This window comes from Mus musculus, chromosome 2 (genome assembly GCF_000001635.26).
Source record: "Mus musculus strain C57BL/6J chromosome 2, GRCm38.p6 C57BL/6J".
NCBI lineage: Eukaryota > Metazoa > Chordata > Mammalia > Rodentia > Muridae > Mus > Mus musculus.
In genome coordinates, this window is record NC_000068.7 from 3,488,591 (window position 1) to 3,512,856 (window position 24,266).

The following is a 24,266-nucleotide window of genomic DNA, read 5'->3' on the forward strand; positions in this document are numbered from 1 at the left end:
TCGCCTCGGACGTGTCACTCCTTGATTGGCTGCAGCCCATCGGCCGAGTTGACGTCACGGGGAAGGCAGAGCACAAGTAGTCATAAGATACCCTTGGCACATGCGCAGATTATTTGTTTACCACTTAGAACACAGGATGTCAGCGCCATCTTGTAACGGCGAATGTGGGGGCGGCTCCCAACATTACACTTTAAAGAGCATCCCTATTTTCCATTAATTATGGTTAGTCTTATATGAAAAAGAAAACAAAGACTCCAGTACTTAGTAATAAATTGTATTTTAATAGAAACATAGCTTATACCTTCATTGAAAAAGCAGTTTATTATAAACAACACTTATACACAAAACCAAATTATGTTGATATTATAGTTCTAAAAACCATCTTGGTTTATCTGAAGAGTCAGGATGCAACCTCAACAGTAATGGCCTCACACTTGCCGGTGTCTTGGTCTGTGCACGTCACCTGTAAAGATCCATCCCTAAGACAGACAAAAAACCATGTTTCATAAGCTCGTTCCTACAAACACCAAGTCCCTGAGGAGGGCTTGGAAATTTTCAAAAGAAGTTTATTAAGATAAATTAAACACAAGTTCAGTGTCTTTAAATTTGACATGTGCCTTTTTCTAGGAGGCTCTTAGATTTACTTCTAGACCTCTGAGATCATAGCTATATTCCCTGGAAATCCAAGACGATAAACGTTTTAAGACTTTACAAAGCTCAAGACAGGTCATGCCAACTTCAAAGCCAGGCTATGGCCAGCCCACTCTAAATTCTTTCTAAATATGGTTTACAGACAATAAAGTCAATGAGGAACTTTTCCTTGAAATAAACAATGACAAGATGGCCTTGCTAGGAAACAAACGGCGCCAGCTGATTTTAACTAGGAACAAATTCCTTGGAGTTTCCCACAGAGACGAAAAGGGACAACAGGAGACCCACAAGGCTGCTAATTATTCAATACACACTTTTCTCAAAAATAGAAACTCTCACTAGGAAAACAACTGCAGCATCTAACAAAGGATTTGCCTAGAATGATAATTTAGCCAAGCTCCAAAAGGACCGAGCTTCAGAGAGTCTTCATAATATTGGAAACACTTCATTTTGTACCTTTTCATAGTAAGAACAGCTAATATATCACGCAATCCATTTTCTTTTTTATCTAAGTCCTGGAGTACAACCTGTTGGTGCAAAAACAAAACAAACAAACAAAGGTAATTCAGCACTTTTTATTGTAAAGGATCAAGGCTCTAACCAAAACAAACCTTTTAAACTAGGGCAGCTTTCAAACTATCTTACCATTTAGGGAGAATTCAGAAATTAAGGAGTTAAGCCTTAAGAGGCTTCTATCTCCTTTGGAAGGAGGATATAAGACAATTAAAGCATCTGTCCCTCTTTTATGTCATATCCAATTAACATGATTGTTGCTGAGAAGCACTGCCCTCAAAAACATGGACGATTTTGATGCTAAGTCATTACCATGGTAACATGGATTACCCACAGCACACTCTCCGTGTATACTCGGACTGCTATCCATTTCAAAGAAATATACAGAGTTTTTGGGTAACATTTGTCAGCAAGAGGTATTATGAAAGTCTGTAATTTCTTAGTTCTGAAAGATAGATGTTCCAATACACCCAGTTAGAAGTTTGGCTTTGTGTCTTGGACTCTGCCAAGATCAAGTTTAATGATTTTACAAGTCCCCGTCCTGTGACTCACTTGGAAAGGGTGTGTGAACAGACGGGCGCAAAGAAATATTCTCTTCCCAGCTTGGTTCCATGTATCTTCTGTGATTTTCTTTTTCTTTCTTTTTCCAAGGCAGGGTTTCTGCATGTAGCCCTGGCTGTCCTCAAACTCCCTGAGATCGGCCTGCCTCTGCCTCCTGAGTGCTGGGATTAAAGGCATGCGCCACCCACTACTGCCCAGCCTGCAATTTTCTTTTCACAAAATTCTTCTTTCTTGTTATTTTGTGTGCACACATGCACAGGCGAGATAGGTGTGTAAAGGTCAGAGGACAACTTGAGGCAGGCAGTTCTGTTTGAACATTACCTCATACAGCATCTGGTATTTACCAAACCGAAAAATCTTTTCTCCTTCCAGTTGTCAAATTACTAAGATGAGCCCAGAGCACAGAGAAGCAGTGTGAACACAAAATGGTTTCATTCTTATTGTTTCAGCAATTATTTCTTCTCACTTTCAAAACACGAGTAAGTAGAAGCAACTTAGTGTTAAGAATTACCAGAGTACATGTATTTTGTGTTAATGGAGATGTTAACTGAATGGACTTCAGGAGGAAAAGTGAAATATTTGCCTGAGACAAAGCTGTAATGTCCAGTTTTATATATTTACCTGTGCAAACTTGGCCTCCTCTTTAGCAGAGTTCTTCCCCTCAGACTCATAGAGTTCAAGGCAAACGGAAGACACCCTCCCGGGGGCCTGCAGTGTGTGCTGTCTTCGGGCTGGCAGCGGGGTCCCAGAGGGAAACAGTACTGTGAATCTGTCGGCACCTGACTCATCCACTCCCTAAGAGTCAGCAAAGCAAGAAGGGCACGGGGGGGGGGGGGGGGGTGTTAATCTTTTCAACTGAAAACAGCCCGTTACTCCTGCTGTAATGGAAATACATAGTCCTCGCTGACACTCTGGAAAGTGGCAGAGAGAAAAAACAGGTACAACCCCCAGTCCCACCTCCCTGTGTTTAACTACATACTGACACACAGTTCTCTCTGCATATGCTAGAAGCTGGTGTTTAAAATTGTATTTTCATAGGAAATCAACATGTTCCATAGATATTAAGTGACACAACATAAAGAACCCATAGACATAATTACTAGTTCTTCCTGTACTTGTTACAGGGCTCATTACATGTTACAATATGAATGAAACTTACAGCAATTGTAGTAAATTTATGTAAATGCATGGAAAACTAAACACACCTTAACTAAAATATCCTTGGCTGAACACTCTATCATGACAGAGTCATCTCCTGACGTGCTCTCTTTCCCAACAAGAATCCCGGCTTCTATGGCTGCACCAATAGGGATGACCTCATCTGGAGGGATAGAGTTGAGGAGGTCCACGGCTGGGAAGAGATCTTTAATCAGCTGCTGCAGCTTTGGGATTCTGGAAGATCCACCACACAGCACAACCTAGAACATGCAGGATAGGATGAGCCATCCCTACCACACGAGACCATGTCTGACATAACGTTACAATATACAGTGGGCTTCTCAGCTTTTTCTCTCAACAGATATGGAATCACATAATAAATATAGCACAGCAATAGATACCGGGCTTATGACTAATATGGTACAGTTTAATCATATAGTCAATTGAACAGAAGTAATTAATATTCTGTATTATTCCAACACTTTTAAAGAAATGTGTATATACATTACATCATTTTTATAACCAGTATCGTTAATCTCTTCATAAGAAAACAACACCATAGATTTTTGGTTTTTTTTTTTTTTTTTTTTTTTTTTTTTTTTTTTTTTGCCTCTACTATGGAAAACTAGCAAGGGCCTTGAGAAGAAAAGATGTTTATGTTTGTATGAAATGTTAAGCTCTTGGTCTGCAATCTGAGTAAATCTCATCTCTGAAGAACTTCATATCAAACTACTCTGTAAAGCCCTCGGATTTCTCTGACCCATCCAACCATCATCCCAGTCTCTGGCTATGCAGAGTGCTGAACACACACAGCCTGGGAAGGGAGATTGGTGTCGGCTGCTTATGTAATCTTTTAATGAAGGCTTCTCCAAATTCAACGTCCCTGAAGCCCAGTTAGAACACGGGTGCTCTTGAGTTTGTGGAACGAGACAGGGACCACAGCAGTCTGCAGGGGGGGGGGTAAAAAGACCAGTTGTGTTTGATTTTTAGTGTGGGTTTGCCAGTGGAGGAGCCAGAGAGAGCACCCAAGGAGCTAAAGGGGTCTGCAACCCTATAGGTGGAACAACAATATGGACTAACCAGTAACCCGCCCCCCCCCCCCCCCAGAGCTCTTGTCTCTAGCTGCATATGTATCAGAAGATGGCCTAGTTGGCCATCACTGGAAAGAGAGGCCCACTGGTCGTGCAAACTTTATATGCCTCAGTACAGGGGAACGCCAGGGCCAAGAAGTGGGAGTGGGTGGGTAGGGGAGTTGGGGCGGGGGAGGGTATGGGGGACTTTTGGGATAGCACTGGAAATGTAAATGAAGAAAATACCTAATTAAAAAAAAAGAAAATTTTTCCTAAAATTTTTGATTCTAATAAATACAGTACAAAAATGTAGAATTAAAAAAAAACTCATATTCAACAAAAAGCTATATTAGTAAACTGTAAGCTAACATAATTCAACAAAAAATTATTAGTAAGTTCCCCTGCGGGCCCCCCCACCCACCCAAAAATAAATCCCTGGAAAATTTTGGCTTTTAATGCTTCATTTTCAGATGAAAAGTACCCAGTGGCACGTTGAATGCTGAGAGTAGACAGTCAGCTCCCGAGAAACTAGGTTTCACTTCACGGCACACACCACCCTAGCCATGGTGCTAAGTACCTGTTCTTACTACTGTAGTGTCAGGGTTTTATAAAATAAAACATCTGCAAGTGTAGACAGTACCTACCATGTAGGGCTTCTGTGGGGATTCAACGTTTCCATGCCTATAAAGCCTAATCGTCCATCGCCTTCTCTGTAAGAGGAGTGGCCTCACGTCAGGCCTGTCTAGGACCCTAGCTGTATACACTGTCATACTACATAGAAACTGAAGCATTAGAGGTAGCAGACGTCCTCAAATGCCCATCCTCTTTCAGGAGTCCACGGGGCCAGAACTGCTCATGGCAGTTCCTTTAACCTACATCCTGTGACTGTGAAGCCAGAGGAGCTGCCATGGCAGCAGAGCTCCAGCCACAGTCTGCTAGTCACGCGGCCCGGAACCTGCTACAGCAAGGGCAGCGGACGAAAGGCAGGTATGGCTTTCTAAATTCTTAAAAGCCTATATCCACAGCAACAGTCTAAGGCTTAAGAATACATCAATTCAAACAATTCAGAGTTATACTGCAGTGACTGTTAAATGCCAGTGCCCCAAAGGGAACCGACACTAACTGATCACCCACAGTATGTTTCCGAATGTTCCCTGGGTGACAGGAGCCCTCAGAATCAGCTACACCATTTACCTCTACAGTTAAGTATTGCCTCCATCTTCTAAGAGAGAAAGTAAGATGCACACAAGAAAGCCGTCATGGTACAGCTATTTGTTTCCACTGAACTCAAACAGTGCCCCAGAGGGACACCAGAACTTGAGGGAGCTGAGGAAACTTTTGAAGCTCCCACGAGGCCTGCCCCTAGGTTACAGAAGAGTAACACTTGGCTTGGGGACAGCAGGCAATGTGGTAGGGTTGCCTGTAAGTGCACAGGGAGTTCCAGGAGGCAGATGCTGGAGAGCAGATGTCATCTCTGCTGGTGAGGGTTTTCCCACGATGCAGCTGCCCTGAGTTGCCTATGTTCCTATAGGTTATCTCCCAAATCCTGCTTCTACACCTCACTAATTTCAAGATCTTCTAGAAATTACTTCATCTCTGCACTTGAGTGTCTCTCTTATCAAGCTGGGGCAGATGACAGGACCTACCTCAGAGCTGGTGGTCACTGGCCAGCAAGCACACGTGCTGCTGCACAGGACATACTTCAGTATGTGTCTGCCTCACATGTAGATAAACACTGGGAGGGAACTAGTCAGGTTCTTATTTGTGTGAGTGTGTGTGAGTGTGTGTGTGTGTGTGTGTGTGAAGAAACAGAATATACACATACACATGAGTTCACCAGATCATTAAACATTAACAAAAGTTCTAAAACATAAATATTTTCCTACACCATTATTCCCTAAGTTTTAAATCTGAAATTTTTCCTAAAAGAAATAGGGGAGAGATGAAGCCTTACCTTGTTGATATCATCTGCTGTGAATCCAGTCTGGCGCAAGAGCTCCCGGATTGCTTCTGTACATTTGTTAAAAAGCGGAGAACAGAGCAGCTCAAATCTTGCTCTGCAGGCAGGCATGAACACGGGATGGAGAAGAGGGCAGAGCAAACACTGAGTGCAGTCTGGCTTCTTGGACGACTAACTGATCCCTCAAGAACTGGTTTGCATGTTATCAGACACTTTATATGCAACTCTACAGCATGCCCGACAGTAAATCCACTAGCATGACTGATGGGCCGCTCCGCTCTCGTGTGCAAGCTTTCACAGGCATTCCCAGTTACAAGCCTTTACACCTGAGATCCCGTCACAGCAACATGGAGCCTGCACTAAGAAGGCTGCATACTGACATGGAGCATTGACACACATCTATCCACGAAAGCTGGACTGGCTCATTTCACTCAGTCTTTTTAAAGTTACAAGAAAAACTCAGAAATCCCCATTAAACTCATAGCAAGTTCTGCAACTGCCAAGAGTGCCGGTTGGCTTCTCATATGCTCGTGTACTATTTACTGTTTGTTTGTCCGAGTCCACATGGTGCGTACACACACAGAGGTAGATAAGCACCTTTACCCGCTGAGACACCTTGCTGACCCTCACTTGATTTCTTAAATGCAAGTGAGAGTGATTTTAAATTTTCTTACCTACAAATACTAAATACTTTTTTTTTTTTTTTTGGTTTTTCAAGACAGGGTTTCTCTGTATAGTCTTGGCTGTCCTGGAACTCACTTTGTAGACCAGGCTGGCCTTGAACTCAGAAATCCGCCTGTCTCTGCCTCCCAAGTGCTGGGATTAAAGGCGTGCGCCACCACTGCCCGGCTACTAAATACTTTATGGTTGAAAATGTTGATAAATTCCTTTTACACAGATATGAATAAGCAAACACCCAGTGTGTGAACAGACCCAGCACTAAGGCATCCTAGAAATAGAAACAACATGAAGCTTCTCAACCTTTGAAGAGACTTCCATGCACTTCCATACATCTCCTGTCCTTTGGGCTACACTAAAGAGCTAGCCACTAGCCACAGAGGCTCCTTGGGAAGTATCTGTAATGTTTTCCTTCATCCAACATGACTTTAATTTAAGCATCATGGAGCAGGATTTTCAGAATAGCCAAGGGAAGGAAAGAGGCTGTTTTATGAAAAAAGATCAAGGAGAAGGTGCCCAAAACCAGGCAAGAGAATCTATGAGAGCAGGTGACTGACTATGCTTCAAAGTGCTGTGTTGTCAGATTTGGGGAAATTGCAACAGGCTAACGAGTTGTTGCTAGTAAATGTTCAACGGGAGAGGCGGGGAAACAACTAATTATTGGCCCTTGGGTTTAGGGGTAAAGATACAATCACTTGTAAGCCCTGTCGGGTCATTTAAAAGACAAGACTATTAAATACAATTTTATTTTAAGTCTGTTTGTTAAATGTCATAAAGATTGTTAAAACATAAAATATTGGTTAGAGACATAGCTCAGTTGGTTGAGGGCTTGGTTAGCACGTATGCAGTCCTGGGTTCTCCTACTGCACAAAGTGGCACTGTGGCGCATGCCTGCAGTCCCAGGACTGGGGAAGTAAATACAGAAGGCCATCCTCCACTACTGTGAGTTTAAGGCTAGCCTGGGCTACATGAGACCCTGTCTCAAAATGCAAAACAAAGGGTTGAAGAGATGGCTCAGTGGGCAAGTGCACTTGCCTGGTTAGGGTGAGTCCCCAGCACCCATATAACAAACTGGGCACGGCGGCATGTGCCTGCAGTGCCAGCACTGGGAAGGTAAGGGGGGACCGCTGATAGCTTTGACTCCCTGGCCAGCCAGCCTAGCCAGACCAGCAAGCGCAGACAGCTATCAATCTTGAGTGAAGAGTAAAAACTACATAGTAAGAACTTTGGAATCAAACTGCAGCAGCTATTGAGTCTTAAAAAATGAGCTCCAAATCTGAAGACAGGGACGTTCCCTCACCACAGACAACCAAGGAAAGAAAGGAAAGCTGTTCACTGGAGAACCACCGCGGAGCAGCTAAACTTCTGGGGATCAGTTTTACCTGGACACATTGCAATCAAAGTCTTGACCTTCATACAAGGAATCTACAAAGCAGTTGGCACTTCCCAAGGTTGACAGAGAATGCTTGGCCACTTCAGCGCTGTTCATCAATTTCATCATGGCTCGGGCATTTCCTCTCACATCATGTTTGAACAACCTAAAAACAGAACATTTTAAGTTTAAAGGTCCTAGGGCATTTACAATGTAATGTCACCAAATTCTAAACACCATTATGGCAATAATAATCAAGAAGTAGCAACATGGCTTCAATGCTGTTAAACTTTTCTACCCATATTGCCTGGGTCCTTCCAGGGAAAAAGTGTTTTTACACTACTTTGAATGGCTTTTCTAAGTAACCATGAGACCCTGGTCTTTGGTCTGAGAGTCTATAGCAGACAAGCCAATCAGACCAGAGATGATGGGTCACCACACACACTGTGTGCAGTGGGAGCTCGGTGCTAACACTGCTGAGCTCGTGGTGGTTCCTCACACCCCCAAAAATGTGTAAAATTAAAGTCTCTCATCTGCAGTGTGGGTTACTTTAAGTAATGACCAACTGTTTTGTTAAGCAATACCTTTATAATAAAAAGCAGCACATTTTTATTCCACGTGGGAAATCACCCTTTAAAAATTAAAAATCAAGCTGTCCTCAACTTGAGTGTCCCCGAGTGTCCTCTGCCGTGCCTTGCAGGTACTGAGGCTACAAATGTCACCGCCATGCCTGGCTTAAAAGGCGCACCGCTGGCACAGCCTCTACTTCTGAGGACACTATAATTTACAGATGAAGACACCTGGCTTCCACAAGAGAAACACATCTTCCTGTGTCTCAGAACAGCTCAATACACTGGGACTAAAGAGAAGGCTCAGCTGTTAAAAGTGTCAGAACTGAGTTCAGTTCCTCTATGTCTTAGTCAGGGTTTCTATTCCTGTACAAACATCATGACCAAGAAGCAAGTTGGGGAGGAAAGGGTTTATTCAGCTTACACTTCCATACTGCTGTTCATCACCAAAGGAAGTCAGGACTGGAACTCAAGCAGGTCAGGAAGTAGGAGCTGATGCAGAGGCCATGGAGGGATGTTCTTTACTGGCTTGCTTCCCCTGGCTTGCTCAGCCTGCTCTCTTATAGAACCCAAAGACTATCAGCCCAGAGATGGCACCACCCACAAGGGGCCCTTCCCCCTTGATCACTAATTGAGAAAATGCCCCACAGTTGGATCTCATGGAGGCATTTCCTCAACTGAAGCTCCTTTCTCTGTGATAACTCCAGCTTGTGTCAAGTTGACACAAAACCAGCCAGTACACTCTATAAGAGGCTGAGCTACCTCCCCAGCCACAGAAATCTTAAACAAAGAAAAGGAAAAGAAAAAAAATAAATAAAAGGACAAGTTTAAATTGTCAAAATAAACCAAGGAAGAAACCCTTGAAGTGAAATCTTGATCAAACTGGACTGGATACTCACCTCTGGAACTCCGAAGCCAGGTACTGTGCTAAGGTGTCTGTGAAATGTGCGCCCCCTATGTTGTCACTGGTGTTTGTGGAAAGGACCCGATACATCCCACTGTTAACTTCCATGACACTGAGCGATAAGGACGTTCCTCCAAGCTTAAACACCAAAACATTGCTTCAAGAGAGAAAAAAATGGGTAAAGCATCTGAGAATCACATCATCTTAAAGCCAGACTGTACTTTTGAAGCCATTCGTTTGAATTGTTTATGAGGGCTGGAGAGGTGGCTCAGCAGGTAAGAGCACTGGCTGCTTTTCCAGAGGACCAGGGTTCAATTCCCAGCAACCGCAGTGTGGCTCACAACTATCTGTAATGGGATCAGATGCTATCTTCAGGCATGCAGGTGTACATGCAGAAAAAGTGCTCATATACATGAAAAAATAAATTAAATGATAATGAAGAAAGTCTACAGCCCAGATGAGTCATCGGCTTGTCTCCAGTCACCCGTGCTGGACCAAGCCTTGAACTTACAATCTTCTGAAACTAAATGAAAGCTCCTTTCAGTCAGTTAACTGGAGAATCTATTTTTCTGAGTGACTAGGTTTGAAAACACTAAGTTTTCAAAGTAAATCAAACAAGGATTTCATGATTATTATAAATCTGAAAGGAATTAAATACAGCTATCCTGTAAATATTTTATAAGTTAATACAACATAGCTTATGGATCCAACCCAGGACAGTAGAAACCAGCTCCCCCATCATGTATTTAAATATATATCAGGACTCATAATTTCTAATATTTTTACATTAATCTGTTTACCTCAAAATAATTTCCTAGTGATTTATACACATTAGTTTCTTTGACCATGAGATATTTGGACAGGGTCTAACTATTTGGAAAGGTTAACACTGTATCTAAATGAATTTCTCTAACGTGTGGTCATCAACTCTGTTAACGTAACACCAGCTGTCTCTAAACAACATGTCTAAACACTGGGAGTGAAATCAATGGTGGGAGTACTCCACAATTAGCCAATCTCCACAACGAAATGAGATGACAGGAGACACTCAGCCTCTCCTTCCCTGCTTTCCCATCTCCGCTGCTCAGCATGACGGGAGGCGAGAATTTCCTGTGTGAAGGTTGGCACCACGTGGCTGGGCTGCCAGAGTCCTACTGAAAGCCGGAGATCTGGGGTTTACCTCTTCCCGGTAGGGTGGTCTTGTCCAATCCCATAAGCAAGGAGAGCTGCAGACGGCTCATGGATCAGCCGCAGCACGTTAAATCCAGCAGCTCCAGCCGCCTCCCTGCAAACAATTTGCTCTCAGTGAATTGTGGGTCACAACATACCCAGCCCTGCACTTGTAGCTGTGCTGAAGGGCTCATGCTCTGGCAAACGATCCTCCAGAAGACACAGCTCGGGAAAGCAGAACCCGTGGAAAGGAAGTGACTAGAACCGACTTCCTGTCTAAAAATGCACTGTTCAGAGCCAGTGTTTTCTATAAAATGGTTTGCATTTATATTGAGTAAGAAAAAAACCCCAACAACCTGTTAGAGCTATGGGTGGTTTAGTCAGTAAATAGGCCTTCTACCCAAGCCTGAGGGTCTAGCTTTGAATCTCCAGCACCCACATAAAACAAAGGTGTGGGGGTGCGTGCCTGTAACTTCAGTGCTGGGGCCGGGTGTGTCACACGCACATATGCATTTGCATGATCAAGTCAGGTGGCAGGGCAGGATCCTTGATAACCAGACAGCCCAGGAAAGTGGTAAGCGCCAGGATCAGTGAGAGAGCCTTTCTCACGAGATAAATAAGGTAGAGTGACAGAGGATACCTGTCGGGCCCTCTGGCCTCCCAAGTCCCAGCAGATGCATATGCAACACACATGTGCAGATACACACAAACAGAAAGAAATGCAAAACATAGCTCTCCAAAGGATCTTTTTTTTTTTTAAGGTTCACTTCTTCTGGGCAGTCTCTAGGCCCTGAAAGTCTAGGAGCAGTACCTGGCCTCCATGTTGCTCAGAACATTCTCCTGACTCAATGAGCACACTGTCAGGATTAGAGTTAGCTCTGGGAGGTCAGAGCCACACCCATGCACCCCTGTGCACTGTACCTGAATACACTGGACCTTATGAGGTAAAAAACATCAGTAATTTTTGACTGAATAAAGAAATCGAATATACGCCCATGATTATAAAGTTTAGGAAGTAATAAAATGTCTGGAACATTATGGAAATGTTCAATTTCTTTCCTTTGGGCACACAGCAGTTTTCTGCTTACCAAAGCACAGGTAGAACTGTACAGAGTAGAGTAAGGACCCGCAAGCTAAGAATCGCATCGCATGACACCTGTGAGGGCAGAATCTATGTTCTTTGGTTTCGATGTTAAACTGAAATAATAGTCTAGTTTCAGAAATCCTTTCCCAAAGTCTGTCATTTAGACAAAAGCCAGCATCCGCTCAGGGACTTAGGAAAATAACTTCTACCCAATAAAAAGAAGTGGCTCCTTATCTCGGGCTCTTCCATTGACATAGCCCGTAATAGCACATCAAGGTCTACGCTGGCTTCTAGGCTCTGTCACACACTTCAAAGCTGGCTCATGGGGTCCCTTCCTCTCAGGCACACGTTTCCCTTAAAGCCTTGGGAATCCCCTCCTTCCCTCTGCTTTTCCCAGGGACAACCTCAATGGTTCCGAATAAACTTCCCTCTTACCTATGAAGCTGCTATTTTGGTTTCTTTACAGCACCCATTTCATTCAATAATTATTTTTTTTTTTAAAAAACAACATTCTTATGTATTTCCCATATAAGCCTCAACGACATGAGACAGGCAAAATGATGCCTGAACAACAGTTTAATAACCTGGTAGTAAAACAGCTCCCATCATAACAGCAAGAGGGCACACAACATCAATGACATTACCATGAGATACTTACAATACCATGAAATAATGTGCTGCCTAAGCTATGTCCAAAGATAGCGTCATATTCTATTACTGAGTGTAATCTGTATTTTAACTAACCATGTTAAGACAGTTACACTTACCCCAGAGCAGACTTCTGCTTTTCTCCAAAGTCAAATGGGACAGTGACAACCACGTCATTTGCATCTGAGCCCAGGACAGAATGCGCTGTTTCTGTACATTCAAGAGCAAACACAAATACATGTATCGTGATGACACATGCTAAGCAATAAAGCTCTTCCTAGCTTCCTAAGCCTGAGATTTTCTCACCAGAGGTCCAGGTTCTGCCGCCCCTCCACTCCCTCCTGTGGCCCTTGGGTTATTCAGTGATTCCTGTGGGTCTCATGATGGATGATGGACACGGGCCAGGTACTGTCCAAGAGCTTGGCTCTTCAGCTTTGGGCTATCAAAAATCTACATGAGACTGGGTCCAGAGAACTAGTTCCAAATTCATTTATGAGACGAGACCCTTTGTAAGGACTACCTTGCCTCTCAAGATTCCTCGGGAGGCAGAGGCAGGCAGAGTTCTGAGTTCAAGGCCAGCCTGGTCTACAGAGTGAGTTCCAGGACAGCCACGGCTACACAGAGAAACCCTGTCTCAAAACAAAAACAAAAACAAAAAAAAAAGTGTTTCTCTGAGTAGCCCTGGCTGTCCTAGAACTTACGGTATAGACCAGGCTGGTCTCGAACTCCCACATGAGCCACCACCTGGGAATTAGGACTCTTAACTGGCAGACTCTAGGTAAATATCCCCAAGTTTAAAACAAAACTGAGGGGGGCTGGTAAGATAGCTTAGTGGTTAAGAGCACTGACTGCTCTTCCAAAGATCCTGAGTTCAAATCCCAGCAACCACATGGTGGCTCACAACCATCTGTAATGAGATCTGATACTCTCTTCTGGAGTGTCTGAAGACAGCTACAGTGTACTTACATATAATAAATAAATAAATAAATAAATAAATAAATAAATAAAATTAAAAAACAAACAAACAAACAAACAAAAAAAACCCTGAAATTGTATATAGCCCTGATCCCAGGCATTTCAGGCATGACCTGTCCTTACAGGGAAGGTTAAGGTCAGACCCAAGCAAAGTCTAACTGCTAACTCGTGGAATCGCTCATTGTTTCTCCTCAAATCTTTGTGTGTGTGTGTATGTGTGTGTGTGTGTAACTCAAGTAGGCCAAAATGGGCAGCCAGCAGGCCCCAAGCATACATCTGTCTCCAGCTCCTCAGCACTGGGAACTGCTGTCCCCACTCTTTTAAGGGATCATTTAAAGTTATCAGTCAGGTGTTGGAGAGGTGGCTCAGTGGTTAAGGACATGCACTGGTTTCCCAGAGGACCTGAGTTCAATTCCCAGCACCCACCTCAAGCAGCTCACAACTGCTTCTAATTCCAGTTTCAGGGGATGTTTCTAACCTCAGGCAATGCACAGATACAGACACATACACAGGTACATGTAAATAAATAATAAATATTTTTAAGAAATTGCAAAACAAAATAAAGTAAGTTATTAACTTCTGTGCAGTACCTTTCATTTTACTGAATATCAGTCTGGCAACATCTTCTGGATTAACAAGTTTTGTTTCTTCTCCTGTATCTATTTCATACCGCAACTTCCCATTTTTCTCAATGACCTAAAAAAATTATAATTATACCAAATATAGAATAATTTAAATAAAACTTTAGATGAGTCTCAGTTTAACACTCTATGTCATGACTGTTAGTAATTAATCTTTGAATAAGGGGGAGAGAGTAAAGGAACCATACTTACTAAGCATTTACTTTCTGAGATGTATTTCTGAGCTTGTGGATCTGCAGAGCTGTTCATGGGGAAATATAAAGATATCTCAGCATTAAAAAATTAATATTGTAGACACATAAGGTGAAGTCTGTACTTTTCACCCCACTGGACAGATAAAGAATATGCCAACAAAATTATTAAGCTGCTCAATAACTCAGAAGCTTGAATTCAATGGAGGGTTTACAACAGCTGTAATTCTTACTCATCATATTTGAAAGTATTAATTTTCTTGTTCAGACCTTGAATTTGAACACAGTCAATGATTCTTTTTTTTTTTTTTTTTTTTTTTTTCTTTGAGACAGGGTTTCTCTGTGTAGCCCTGGCTGTCCTGGAACTCACTCTGTAGACCAGGCTGGCTTCAAACTCAGAAATCCACCTGCCTCTGCCTCCCAAGTGCTGGGATTAAAGGCGTGCGGCACCACGCCCGGCACAGTCAATGATCTTATACCCTCCATTTTCATACCTACAATCCTGAAGACCCAACCAACTGAGATACAAAGGAATTTTGTAACACTAAACTCACATTTGTTGCTTGGTTTTTAAAATTAATGCCCAACACCAAATTGAGCAAAAGTATGAGCACTGTATATAGAAAGCTGTACTCTAGGTATACATACACTAAGAATTATAGACTAATGCCTCAAATAAAATACCAAATAACTAAAGGTATGAAATAAAAAAAATGGGCATATTACTAAGATGTTAATACCAATGGATGCAACTGTCACTATTTTCCAACTTACCACCCATCTAGACCTTATAATACCGAGTGGGACTGCATTACTAGGCGTGCATCATTTTAGACACAGGTACAGAGGGGCTTACACTGGGGTGTGCCAGGAGTCACTTACAGGCTAACAGGGACAAAGCCAGGACTGGACCCCAGCTATACCTCAGCAGCCTTCTGCTAACATGGTAAATGACCACTCTAATTCTGTTCCCCAAAGAACTCTGATCCTTGGCTTAATTTCACAGTGACTAAAATGCAAGTCAGCACCTTTCTAGTAGACTCCCAAGGAGCTGTGGCCTTTCTCTACAGAGTCCTAAAAATTTAATAGGAGCTGAAAATTAATAGTGGACAACAGAGGGCCAGGAGTCATTTGAGAACCTTGACCTCTGCCATCTAAGAATAGGCTCATTTGGTTTAGAACTCTGGAATCACATGCAGGTTCATCTTACCTTTCTTAGATCACCAAAAAATTAATTTGAGAACAAATTAGTAGAGGCCAGAGGTAGGAAGCTTGCCCCAAGCGTCAAAGCTAATTAATGGTGTAATTGGCCAACAACCAGACCTACAGTGTAGGGTTTAGGAAATGTTTTTTTTCATGAAATTTCTTGGCCTTCATTTTTTCCAAACTATATGGATCTCATCCTAGATATTATAAGGGAGGGTAGAAAAAAAAAAAAAGACAAAACATCTCCAGCGTAGGAATTTGTACCATTGCCCTAAGTTCCACATAATTCTCATGTGTTCAGAACAGAATTTAACTGGCCAGGAATATCTACTGACTGTAGAGAGTGTAAGTTATTAACTGATAACATAGGGTTATTTTCAAGAAAGGTATTTTCTGGAATTGATTGAATTTTAGAAATTCATTTCTTAGCTGTCATGCAGAGAGGGCTTCTTCATCTGGGTATAGGATGCACACATAGGCACAGGAGGGATAACATACATAACTAGCACAGGTAGACACAGAGGAAGCAGGACGGAAGTGACAAAGGGTCAGTTACCATGAGAAAGAAGTAGACAAACCCACAACTCCACACCAGTCAAAACTTTTATTTGTCTACAGCAGGATTAAGTTACATGACAAAGATGGGCAACTGGTCTGCACAGCACCTGGTTCACACCATGCCCTGCAGGAGGAGTCTAGTCTCCCATTGCACCACAAGTTCTTACCAGCAACCCAGCAATGCATGCCCACCTTATCCTCAAGTATCTCTTACAGTGGCCCTGGGTTTGGCAACACCCGTGCTCACGTGCTGTGGGTTCTCCTTCCCCACTCCTGGTAAACCCCAGTGTCTACAAATCTAACTGAACATTCGTTCATCTGTGCACTGATCCTCACAACACCCCTGTGAAGTAGGTAGGACGGGCGATCGTTAGTTCCCATTTTAAGGAAGAACCTGAGTTACAGAATGGTGAAAGGGAGGAGGTAACTTGATGGAGGAGGTACTGGGTTAGGGCTAAAGTTCAGGCAGGACTCCAGCCTGCCTTCCTGCACATGGCCTGCACCGTGCACTGTCTCCTCTACCACTTTGCATGTTTTCCTAATAACTCTTCAGGACCTTGAGATTTATTTCCTTATTTTGTTTACTCTGCCTATCAGGGTTTTCAAGATACCTCAACTTTAACTCCATCTCTGCTCCAGCCTGTCTCTCACGTCAGGTAGAGGCCCAACCACACACTGCCACCGTTAGATCCTTACTAGGTAGTTAAATACTTTTCTGTTGTTTCCAGAATACTATGGTCTACATTAGCTTTATTTGGTTACAACAGATATGTACTTTCTACATCATGGCCTCAAACAAAAGACAACACACACTTATATATCCACTTCAAGGAAAGAAAGGCATCAGTGGGTGTCCATCCAGTACAAGGCTTAGAGCTCTCACCAGCACAGTGATAAATGTCCACACTACAGAGGGTGCCTTTAAATACAGCCATAAACAGTATTTCAAACGTACATTAACAGCCACTGCCTGAAAATACTATAAATAGCTCACCTCATTTTTACCTTTACCATATTATTTAAAATTCTAGAACTGAAAGATACTATAAAAATGTAGTAGAAATTCCTCAACTTGGAGATAAAAGAAATCGAGGCACAAAAAGGGTAAGTGTTGCCCCCAATGCCAACAGCTGTGGCGGGGACGGGGCTGGAGTTGGGTGGTCTAGCCAGATTCCAGCGAAGTCCACAACACACTGCTCAGGCAGTCAGCGCTCACTCTACAGCTTGCCCTTTGCCACCTACTCCTGGTTCCATGAGGTCCCACCATTTTTTTGTTTTTGTCCTTTTCTTTACTAATTCAAATGTCCAGCTTCCACTAAGCCCCTGACTACAATGTGACACTCCCCCGCCCTACTCCAAAATCCCAAAGCTCTCCCAACACCTGTTCATTTTCTCCCCGGCTTCTGAGTGGCATTTAAATCCCCAGAGTCTTACCTGTGATTCTAGAGTTCTACAAGACCCACTAAGAACCAGTTCACTGAAGGCCAACAACCTCACAGGGCTGTGGTTTACTGTCACCAACTCCTCTCCAGGACGTGTGCCTGGGTCAGGGGAGTGTACTTGCTCGGGGCGTGAGCTTGAAGAGAACCATCTCTGGGCAGAGGTCTTTACCACTTCTAGCATTCTCCAGGCTCAAGAGCAAAGGGAGCTGCTCTCTATCATCACAGGCACTAACCCTACCAACTCTTGTTTACATCACTTGGAAAAAAGTTCCTCTGGATCTAGGCTTGCCCTCAATTACATGGTAGGGCCCAAACAAAACACCCACTAACAGAAACAAAGTCAATCAGCCACAAGTAGATTGGAAATGGATTGATGCAAATGCATTAATCCAAATTATTTCCATGTTCAAATGCCAACCACAATGTAAACACACAATTTATGCATTTAAAGAGCCTCAGATAATACTAAATGCAAAGAATTTACTTACATTTTCTACTTCATAAAAGTCACTATTTTACCTCATCAAAATCTATCAATATGAGATATTTACCTCCCACAGTGCTCAAATAGCTCATCTCTATAGAGACCAGGAACTAGTAAAATGAAAGAGAGAAACCTGGTTGGACCAAGGGGTGTTTGCTAGTAGGTAGGTCAGGGATACAGCAGTGAAAATGTAAGAGACAAAGACACAAATGCAATTGTGCCTAGACTAGGGAGCCACAGAGAGATGTAAGAAGTTGAGACCTCTATCTAAGAGGCCAACAAATTAAACAGATAAAGACTCAAGCAATGAGGTCACAGGACACTGCTATACCTGTGTATGTTGTAAACGAATGTGCTTACCCCAGCTCCCCTTAGCCAAGGGCAAATGCATTAATAACTTACATTATACAGTGCTTTCAAACTTTCAAACCTTTTCACATCTATAAACTACTTGATCCTCACAACAACCCTGTGAGGTAGGCAGGGCAGGAATGACTACTGATCTGCCTTGACAGATGAGATCGTGGTAGAGGTAAAGAAAATTGCTCCACACTGTGAGGAAGCTAGAACAAACTAGCTCTTGGATTTGATTCCTTCTGGTTTCTACCAGGCCACTCTTCATTCCTCAAGGGCCTTTCCATTAGTGGAGAATCTTAGGAAAAAGAACTCACTACTCTTCTGCGTATTAACAGTTCATCTGTTCCTTTGTCTGAAGACACAGAAAGGAGCCAGGGTTCCAGAAGGTGGTTGTTAGAAACAGACTTGTACCAGTTTGGGAAAGGTGTCCATTCAATCAGTTCCTAGCTTTTGGTATTTGAAATCAACCTCTGAAGCAACTTCTCAAGCCCTTGCTGGAAAGCCCCAGTTGCTTCTTCCACTGCTGTGGCCAAGCGTCTGACTGCGATGACAGCATCCCTGCGCAGCTCATTGGCAGTGTCTTGCTGGGCACTGGCCTCCTCACCAATAGCAATCAACCTGTCCAGCTTCTCTTCCTCTCTCTTGGAGAGTTCTCGCGCCAACCTCCTGTTTTCTGCCAACTCAGATGAAATGGTTCTGGCCACTGAGCGCCTTCTTCGCCTGGCCCACCTTGGAGAGGGCTCCCTGGTCAGAGGTCTATCCCCACCAGAGAGAAAAGCAACTCTTGAGGAAGAGCCTGGAGGCTGTGGTGTGGAGGCTGCCCCAGGAGGGTTGCGGCTGGTGCTGGTGCAGGGACTTGACTCCCTCGACACACCCAGTCTGGTCATGGGGTTGCTCTGACAGGGGGCAACTGCACCTCTGAAAAGGTGGTGGGAGCTGCTGTAGCTGGGGGTCCCTTGAGAGCACCCTGAAAAACAAAGCCACAGCGTTGCAGAGAGGACATTCCGCTAAGGGAATGCCTGCAGCCAGCAGCAGAGCTGAGACACAAAAATATGTAATTCTTGGGAAGGCCTCTTTCCACAAGGGGATAAAAGGGAAATGATTCTATAATGTGGACATTTTGGCTTCTTTAACCAGTTATAAAAATGGCAGTATATTCCCCAAGACGCTTTTCATGTGGCTGTCCTACTCACAACCCCTCCCCCCATATATTCCTAAGTACCCATTCCAAATAATGCCCAAAGCCAGACAAGTCACTCAGGGTTGTAGCATCTGCCTAGCATGCACAAATAATGCCCAAACTAGGATGCTTTGAAAGACCATGTCTTTACGTGTGAAGAGTTTGACTATATACCAGGGTCATAGGTAAGAAATTGGAGTACTGTATTTAGAGAGGGGGCTCAATGAGACAGAAATGAGAGTTATGCTCAAGAGAGCGCTATCCAATCTTTTAACACTATCTAGGACCAAGTGACTCTAAGACCCAGTCCCTCTCATGCTTGGGAGTTACCTGCACCCAAGGAGTCATCCCAGGAGCCCTCAAGGTCACTGGCTTCTTGTGTCTGGTCACTGATTCTTAGGTGACAATCCTCATTTGATTCCTTAACTGTTTGCAAAATACGATGATGACAAGCTGTCTGTGTCCTTTTCATTTCCCGAATGCTGGTGCCCTCTTGCCCTGGCTTGTCAGAGGCTACCAAATTCTGATAACAGTGCTTGGCCCAAGCAGCAGCCTCCGTTAAGTTGTCTGGGTCAGTCACTATCTGGTTTCGAAGAAGATGATCCAACGTATCATAAAATGGGCAGTGCGGTGGGTCCCCCATACTTGTGGCATGGGCAACGTAGGCCTTTAAATACAATGCCTTCAGAACTTTAAACTTGGAGCGGCACTGGCGTTCGGTGCGGCAGAAGCCCTCCTGCTGCATTCGCCTAGACACCGCCTGATAGATATCTGCATTGTGATGCCTAGTCTGGAGGCGCTGGATGTACTCTGCCTCACCTAGGATGGAGAGAAGAGTTCGTGTCTCCTGTCTGGACCACCGGATGCCCGCACTGCTATTAGTGGTTGCCATGGTGGGCAGGGAAGGAAGGCTACTGAAGCAAGCTCCCAGGCAGCAGGGCACAGTTTTCGAGGCGTGGGGAAGCTCTGGGTGTTCTCAGCATGTTTCCAGGAGCCTGCTGGTTCTTTCCTCCCAGGGCACTCTGCTGAGAAGGCAGGTCTGAGGACCACACTTCTGGCTGGAAGGCCACAGGGGAACGAGAGTTACAGGGCAGGTGTGAGGATCATCCTGGCAGCAAGAGAAGCCGTGCTACCTGTGTGCAGATTCCGCAGCATATGGTCAAGACTTTGGGAGTTCATCCGCCCATAGGAAGTGATGGACTGTGGGTTTAATGGCTTGATAACAAAAGGACTCGCTCTTCTACAAGGGCTAAGCGCATCCATGGCTGAGACCCAAGATAACCATGGCTGGTTAGGTCAAGAAGGAAACAACCCGACCATGAGGCAGCTAACTCAAGAGAAGTCTTAGCAGAGCCATGGCCTTGGGTCTGTCTGAATGGCACTGGCCTTTTACTGGCTGCATCCATTTAGTGTGGTGTGCCTGTGTGTTACCCATTGGACTCACTGCTGCATTCTTACTAAAAGGATTTAACCTTCAAGGCCAGAAAAGCAAGCTTAAGCTGGTCTGCTGATACAAAGTACATAATCTGAAAAGTGACAGTTCTGGAGGCATAAAGGAAACAAATCCAAACACTACTGGCTTCGAGAGGATCCTACAGAAAGGCTCTCTGTCTTGACTGAATCAACATTAGTGTTCTGGTTGCGATGCTCAACTATAGTCTTGTAGGACAATATCACTGACAGAAACGGTGAATCTAATAATATACTGGTCACCTTCATTCTCTCACAGGAAACGAAAATTATCTCCAAAGGGGGAAGGTTACTTAACAATTCCTGGCTCCTCAATGACTCTGGCTTTGAGATCTTTCATATACCCCCACTTACAATTCAAAAACATTTTATGCCAATTTTTTGTTTTGTTTTGTTTTTTTTAAGACAGGGTTTCTCTGTGTAGCCCTGGCTGTCCTGGAACTCACTCTGTAGACCAGGCTGGCCTCGAACTCAGAAATCCACCTGCCTCTGCCTCCCGAGTGCTGGGATTAAAGGCGCGCACCACCACGCCTGGCTGCCAATTTATTTTTAATATGCTTACCAGTACATTTTAATACGCTTAATAACACCTACCAACATTAATGAATATAGGATTATAATCACACAAAAACATCTGAATTCATTCTTTAATAGAGTGATATCAAGTTTAGTGTAAGCAGTCAAGAGCTCATGAAATAAACATGCCTATGTAAATGAAATATTCAATCTAATTAACAATCCCCAAGTTTTAAATTCAATACAAAGAAATGCCTAATATTTACATCCTACTTAAATGAAGAAGAAAAGGCAGAGGGAGCTAAGGATTAGAAGTCCCCACCTGCAGGCTTATCTAATTCACCACTGTAATTTGGGAAAGTCACAAATTCCGGGTGCCTTGACCTCCTGATACCTGGCCAACCAGTTTTTATGGGGATGGAGAGGATTCAATAGCATCATAGATGTGAAAACACTCAAACATCGCCAAGCACCACACTCCAGAGGAAATGAAAGGGCCCTACTTATTAGGATAATCTATGATTCGAACAGACGGAAGTCTGGGGAAGCAAGCCTCTGGAATCTTCTAATTAAAGTCATAACAGATAACTGACCTGCTTCTTAAGATATTAATTAAACTGTTTCTCCAGCGATTACATTTGTGAGTCAACTGGAAAAGTTAGTTCCCAGAAAGTGTCACAAAGGGCCAAGGAGGAAAATCAATAGTAGCTGAAGAAATTATGACCAGTGATAAGAGATTTTACAAAACTCAACCACCATGCAGAGAAATCATCCAATTCCAACAAAATAATTCTAGTTCACTCAGTTCAAGGAGATACAAGAATGCAAAAGGCCAAAGAACCACTTGTGACTGGCATAAATGACTAGAAGTGAGTGCTGGCATTCACTAATACTATGAGACCTGTCAGCAAGAAGCAAACTTCTGAACAACCCCCCTGGGGCTCTCCCTAAAGTAACCGCCATTAAACAGTCTGGAGTGTCTCTCGTTTCCTTAGCATTCTGCCCAGAATGTGCAAGCATGGTTTGAATGTTTGGCTACCATACCTTAAAGTACTTTATGCCATACCTTCTGCCAAGGATCTGTTTCACTTTCACTACTGTGCTTGAAACATGTCTTATTCTACTTTGTTTTGCTGCCAGTCCAACCACCTGAAAAAGAACTGCACATTAACAACAAGACTCTGCATTATTTTCAAGAACCACCGATGAGAGTACTCGACCGTACCTGTTCACGTTCCGAGTAAGCAACAATGGCTGGTGTGACTCTATCCCCTGCATCATTTGCAACCACATCGGCCCGGCCATCCTAAGGAAAGATGTGAGAGGGTTAGTTCTCTCACACTGGAATGCACAATCTCATTGAATATACCTGCAGATTGTAATGGAATTTTAGAAATGCCATTGTATCTGGCATTCACTCAGGTGCCTGAGTGACACCCATTCAGGCCTTAAAGTCATCTTCTGTAAATAATCAGTGATGGGACTTATGGGGTTGCTCTTCCTTTGGGAATTTCAAACTGAGGAATTGCATAACCTCAGTAGCAAGACATTCTTGGCAAACCAGGAATTTTTGCAATGGTTGATAATTGCTTAGGCAATGGGTCCTTCAGACAACGAGATCAGAGAAGACATTCTGGTATTCAGTAATTGACTTGCCAAAAGGCCTTTTTTTCGTAACAATCAATAAAAGCACAAGGCTACCCGAGTTCAGTCCTCAGACTACTCCACCTTGCAAAACCTTACTAGGTTGGCAGTGTCTCTCTTTCTTAGATTGTCCCTCATAAACTGGTCTTTTAACTGCCACTATTTGTTTCTTATAGTTTAATAAAAGGCTTCTTCTAGCCCATGCATTTTCCCGTTTAGATCTGTGCAGTAAGCTGGATCAAATGTATACAACATTCTATACCTAGCAAGCATGATTACACGACTCTCCCACAAATACAGCTTTTCCACCTGCTTCCCTACAAACGAAGTAGCTACTCCCCTGGGACTTTCCTGATAAATCGAATGAGACTTAAAACCGAAGATAGCATCGGTTAAATTCCTTAACATTGTTCCTTCTCCATCGATATTGAGGAGGAAAAAGCTATAGTTCCTTGTTAAGTTCTCAGTTCTAGAATCAAGTGTGTACAGCAAGAGTCAGTTCTTAACTAGGAACCCTTCTCTCGAGGGCAGTTACACAGTGCTCTGGTTGCTCAGAAATTCAAATACCTCCCACCTCCGGGAACCCCGAACCAGTGACGTCACCGTGACCTCTTAGGGACTCTGCGGTCAGTTGTCACTAGGACTTCTCTAGCATCCAGGGGGTCCTGACATCCAGGTTTGTTCTAGGCGTCTTTACAAGAACGATGTCCCCCGCCCCGAGGACTCCAGGCATCCTGGAGCCCTGACGTCTTTTGAACTCTTCTGGGCATCCTATGGCCCGGTCTCCTAAGTGCACCCTGCATGCTTGAGGCCTTTTCGTCCCTAAAACTCCTCAAACAGCCAAGACGTCCAGGATACCCTGGAGTATCCAAGATCCGGCTCTCTGTATCCACCCTCCACACAGCGTGCTTGGCCTTGGAGGGAGAGCCGAGAACCCGCAACATTGCCACTTGCTTGCACGCACGGTTCCCGGGCCGATGACCCGGAGCCCAGAAAACAGGGTGGCCGCCACGGAACCCGGAGACAGCTTCCCAGGCTCACCTTGTAGACAGCCACACAGGCTGATGTGCAGCCCAGGTGCACGCCGATCGCCGCCATAAGGCGGCGGAGACCACGGCAGCTCAACGAAGGACCCTTCAGCAGCTTCAGCTAGCTTCCTCGGAACAAGCCCATCAGGCACTGCGGAGACTTCACGTTCCCGCCCGCCTACTGCGTCCGGTCTGCTGCGCCGGCCTCCCAAGTCGCAGCCAATCAACATAAGGAT

At 43.9% G+C, this 24,266-nt stretch overlaps 1 protein-coding gene across 4 annotated transcripts; it reads right to left on the reverse strand.

Moving 5' to 3' along the window:
• Window positions 1-263: 263 nt before the first annotated feature.
• Window positions 264-24,224, reverse strand: Hspa14 (heat shock protein 14). Of its 4 annotated transcripts, NM_015765.2 has the most exons (14): window positions 24,044-24,224; window positions 22,584-22,664; window positions 22,425-22,507; window positions 14,147-14,195; window positions 13,904-14,009; window positions 12,458-12,548; window positions 10,617-10,721; window positions 9,432-9,593; window positions 7,974-8,129; window positions 5,908-6,010; window positions 2,931-3,143; window positions 2,347-2,520; window positions 1,108-1,178; window positions 264-479 (listed from the first exon to the last, which is right to left on the reverse strand). In NM_015765.2, the coding sequence occupies exons 1-14, from the start codon at window positions 24,098-24,100 to the stop codon at window positions 401-403; spliced, it is 1,530 nt and encodes a 509-aa protein (NP_056580.2). In that variant the 5' UTR covers window positions 24,101-24,224; the 3' UTR covers window positions 264-400. The 4 variants fall into 4 exon arrangements, 2 of the variants coding, with proteins under 2 accessions (NP_056580.2, NP_001342326.1); NM_001355397.1 differs by lacking the exon at window positions 22,425-22,507; NR_149715.1 differs by lacking the exons at window positions 264-479; window positions 1,108-1,178; window positions 2,347-2,520; ... (6 more) ...; window positions 13,904-14,009; window positions 14,147-14,195 and adding exons at window positions 15,939-19,159; window positions 19,703-20,430.
• Between the last annotated feature and the right edge of the window lie 42 nt (window positions 24,225-24,266).

Bases quoted from the DNA above. Each gene is read 5' to 3' on its own strand.
- Hspa14 (NM_015765.2), bottom strand. From the start codon at position 24,100: ATGGCGGCGATCGGCGTGCACCTGGGCTGCACATCAGCCTGTGTGGCT. The intron at 8,130-9,431 runs GTGAGTATCCAG...TTCTGTTTTTAG, and splicing joins CTGGCTTCGGAGTTCCAGAG to GTTGTTCAAACATGATGTGA. The intron at 1,179-2,346 runs GTAAATATATAA...TTGCACCAACAG, and splicing joins AGGAGGCCAAGTTTGCACAG to GTTGTACTCCAGGACTTAGA.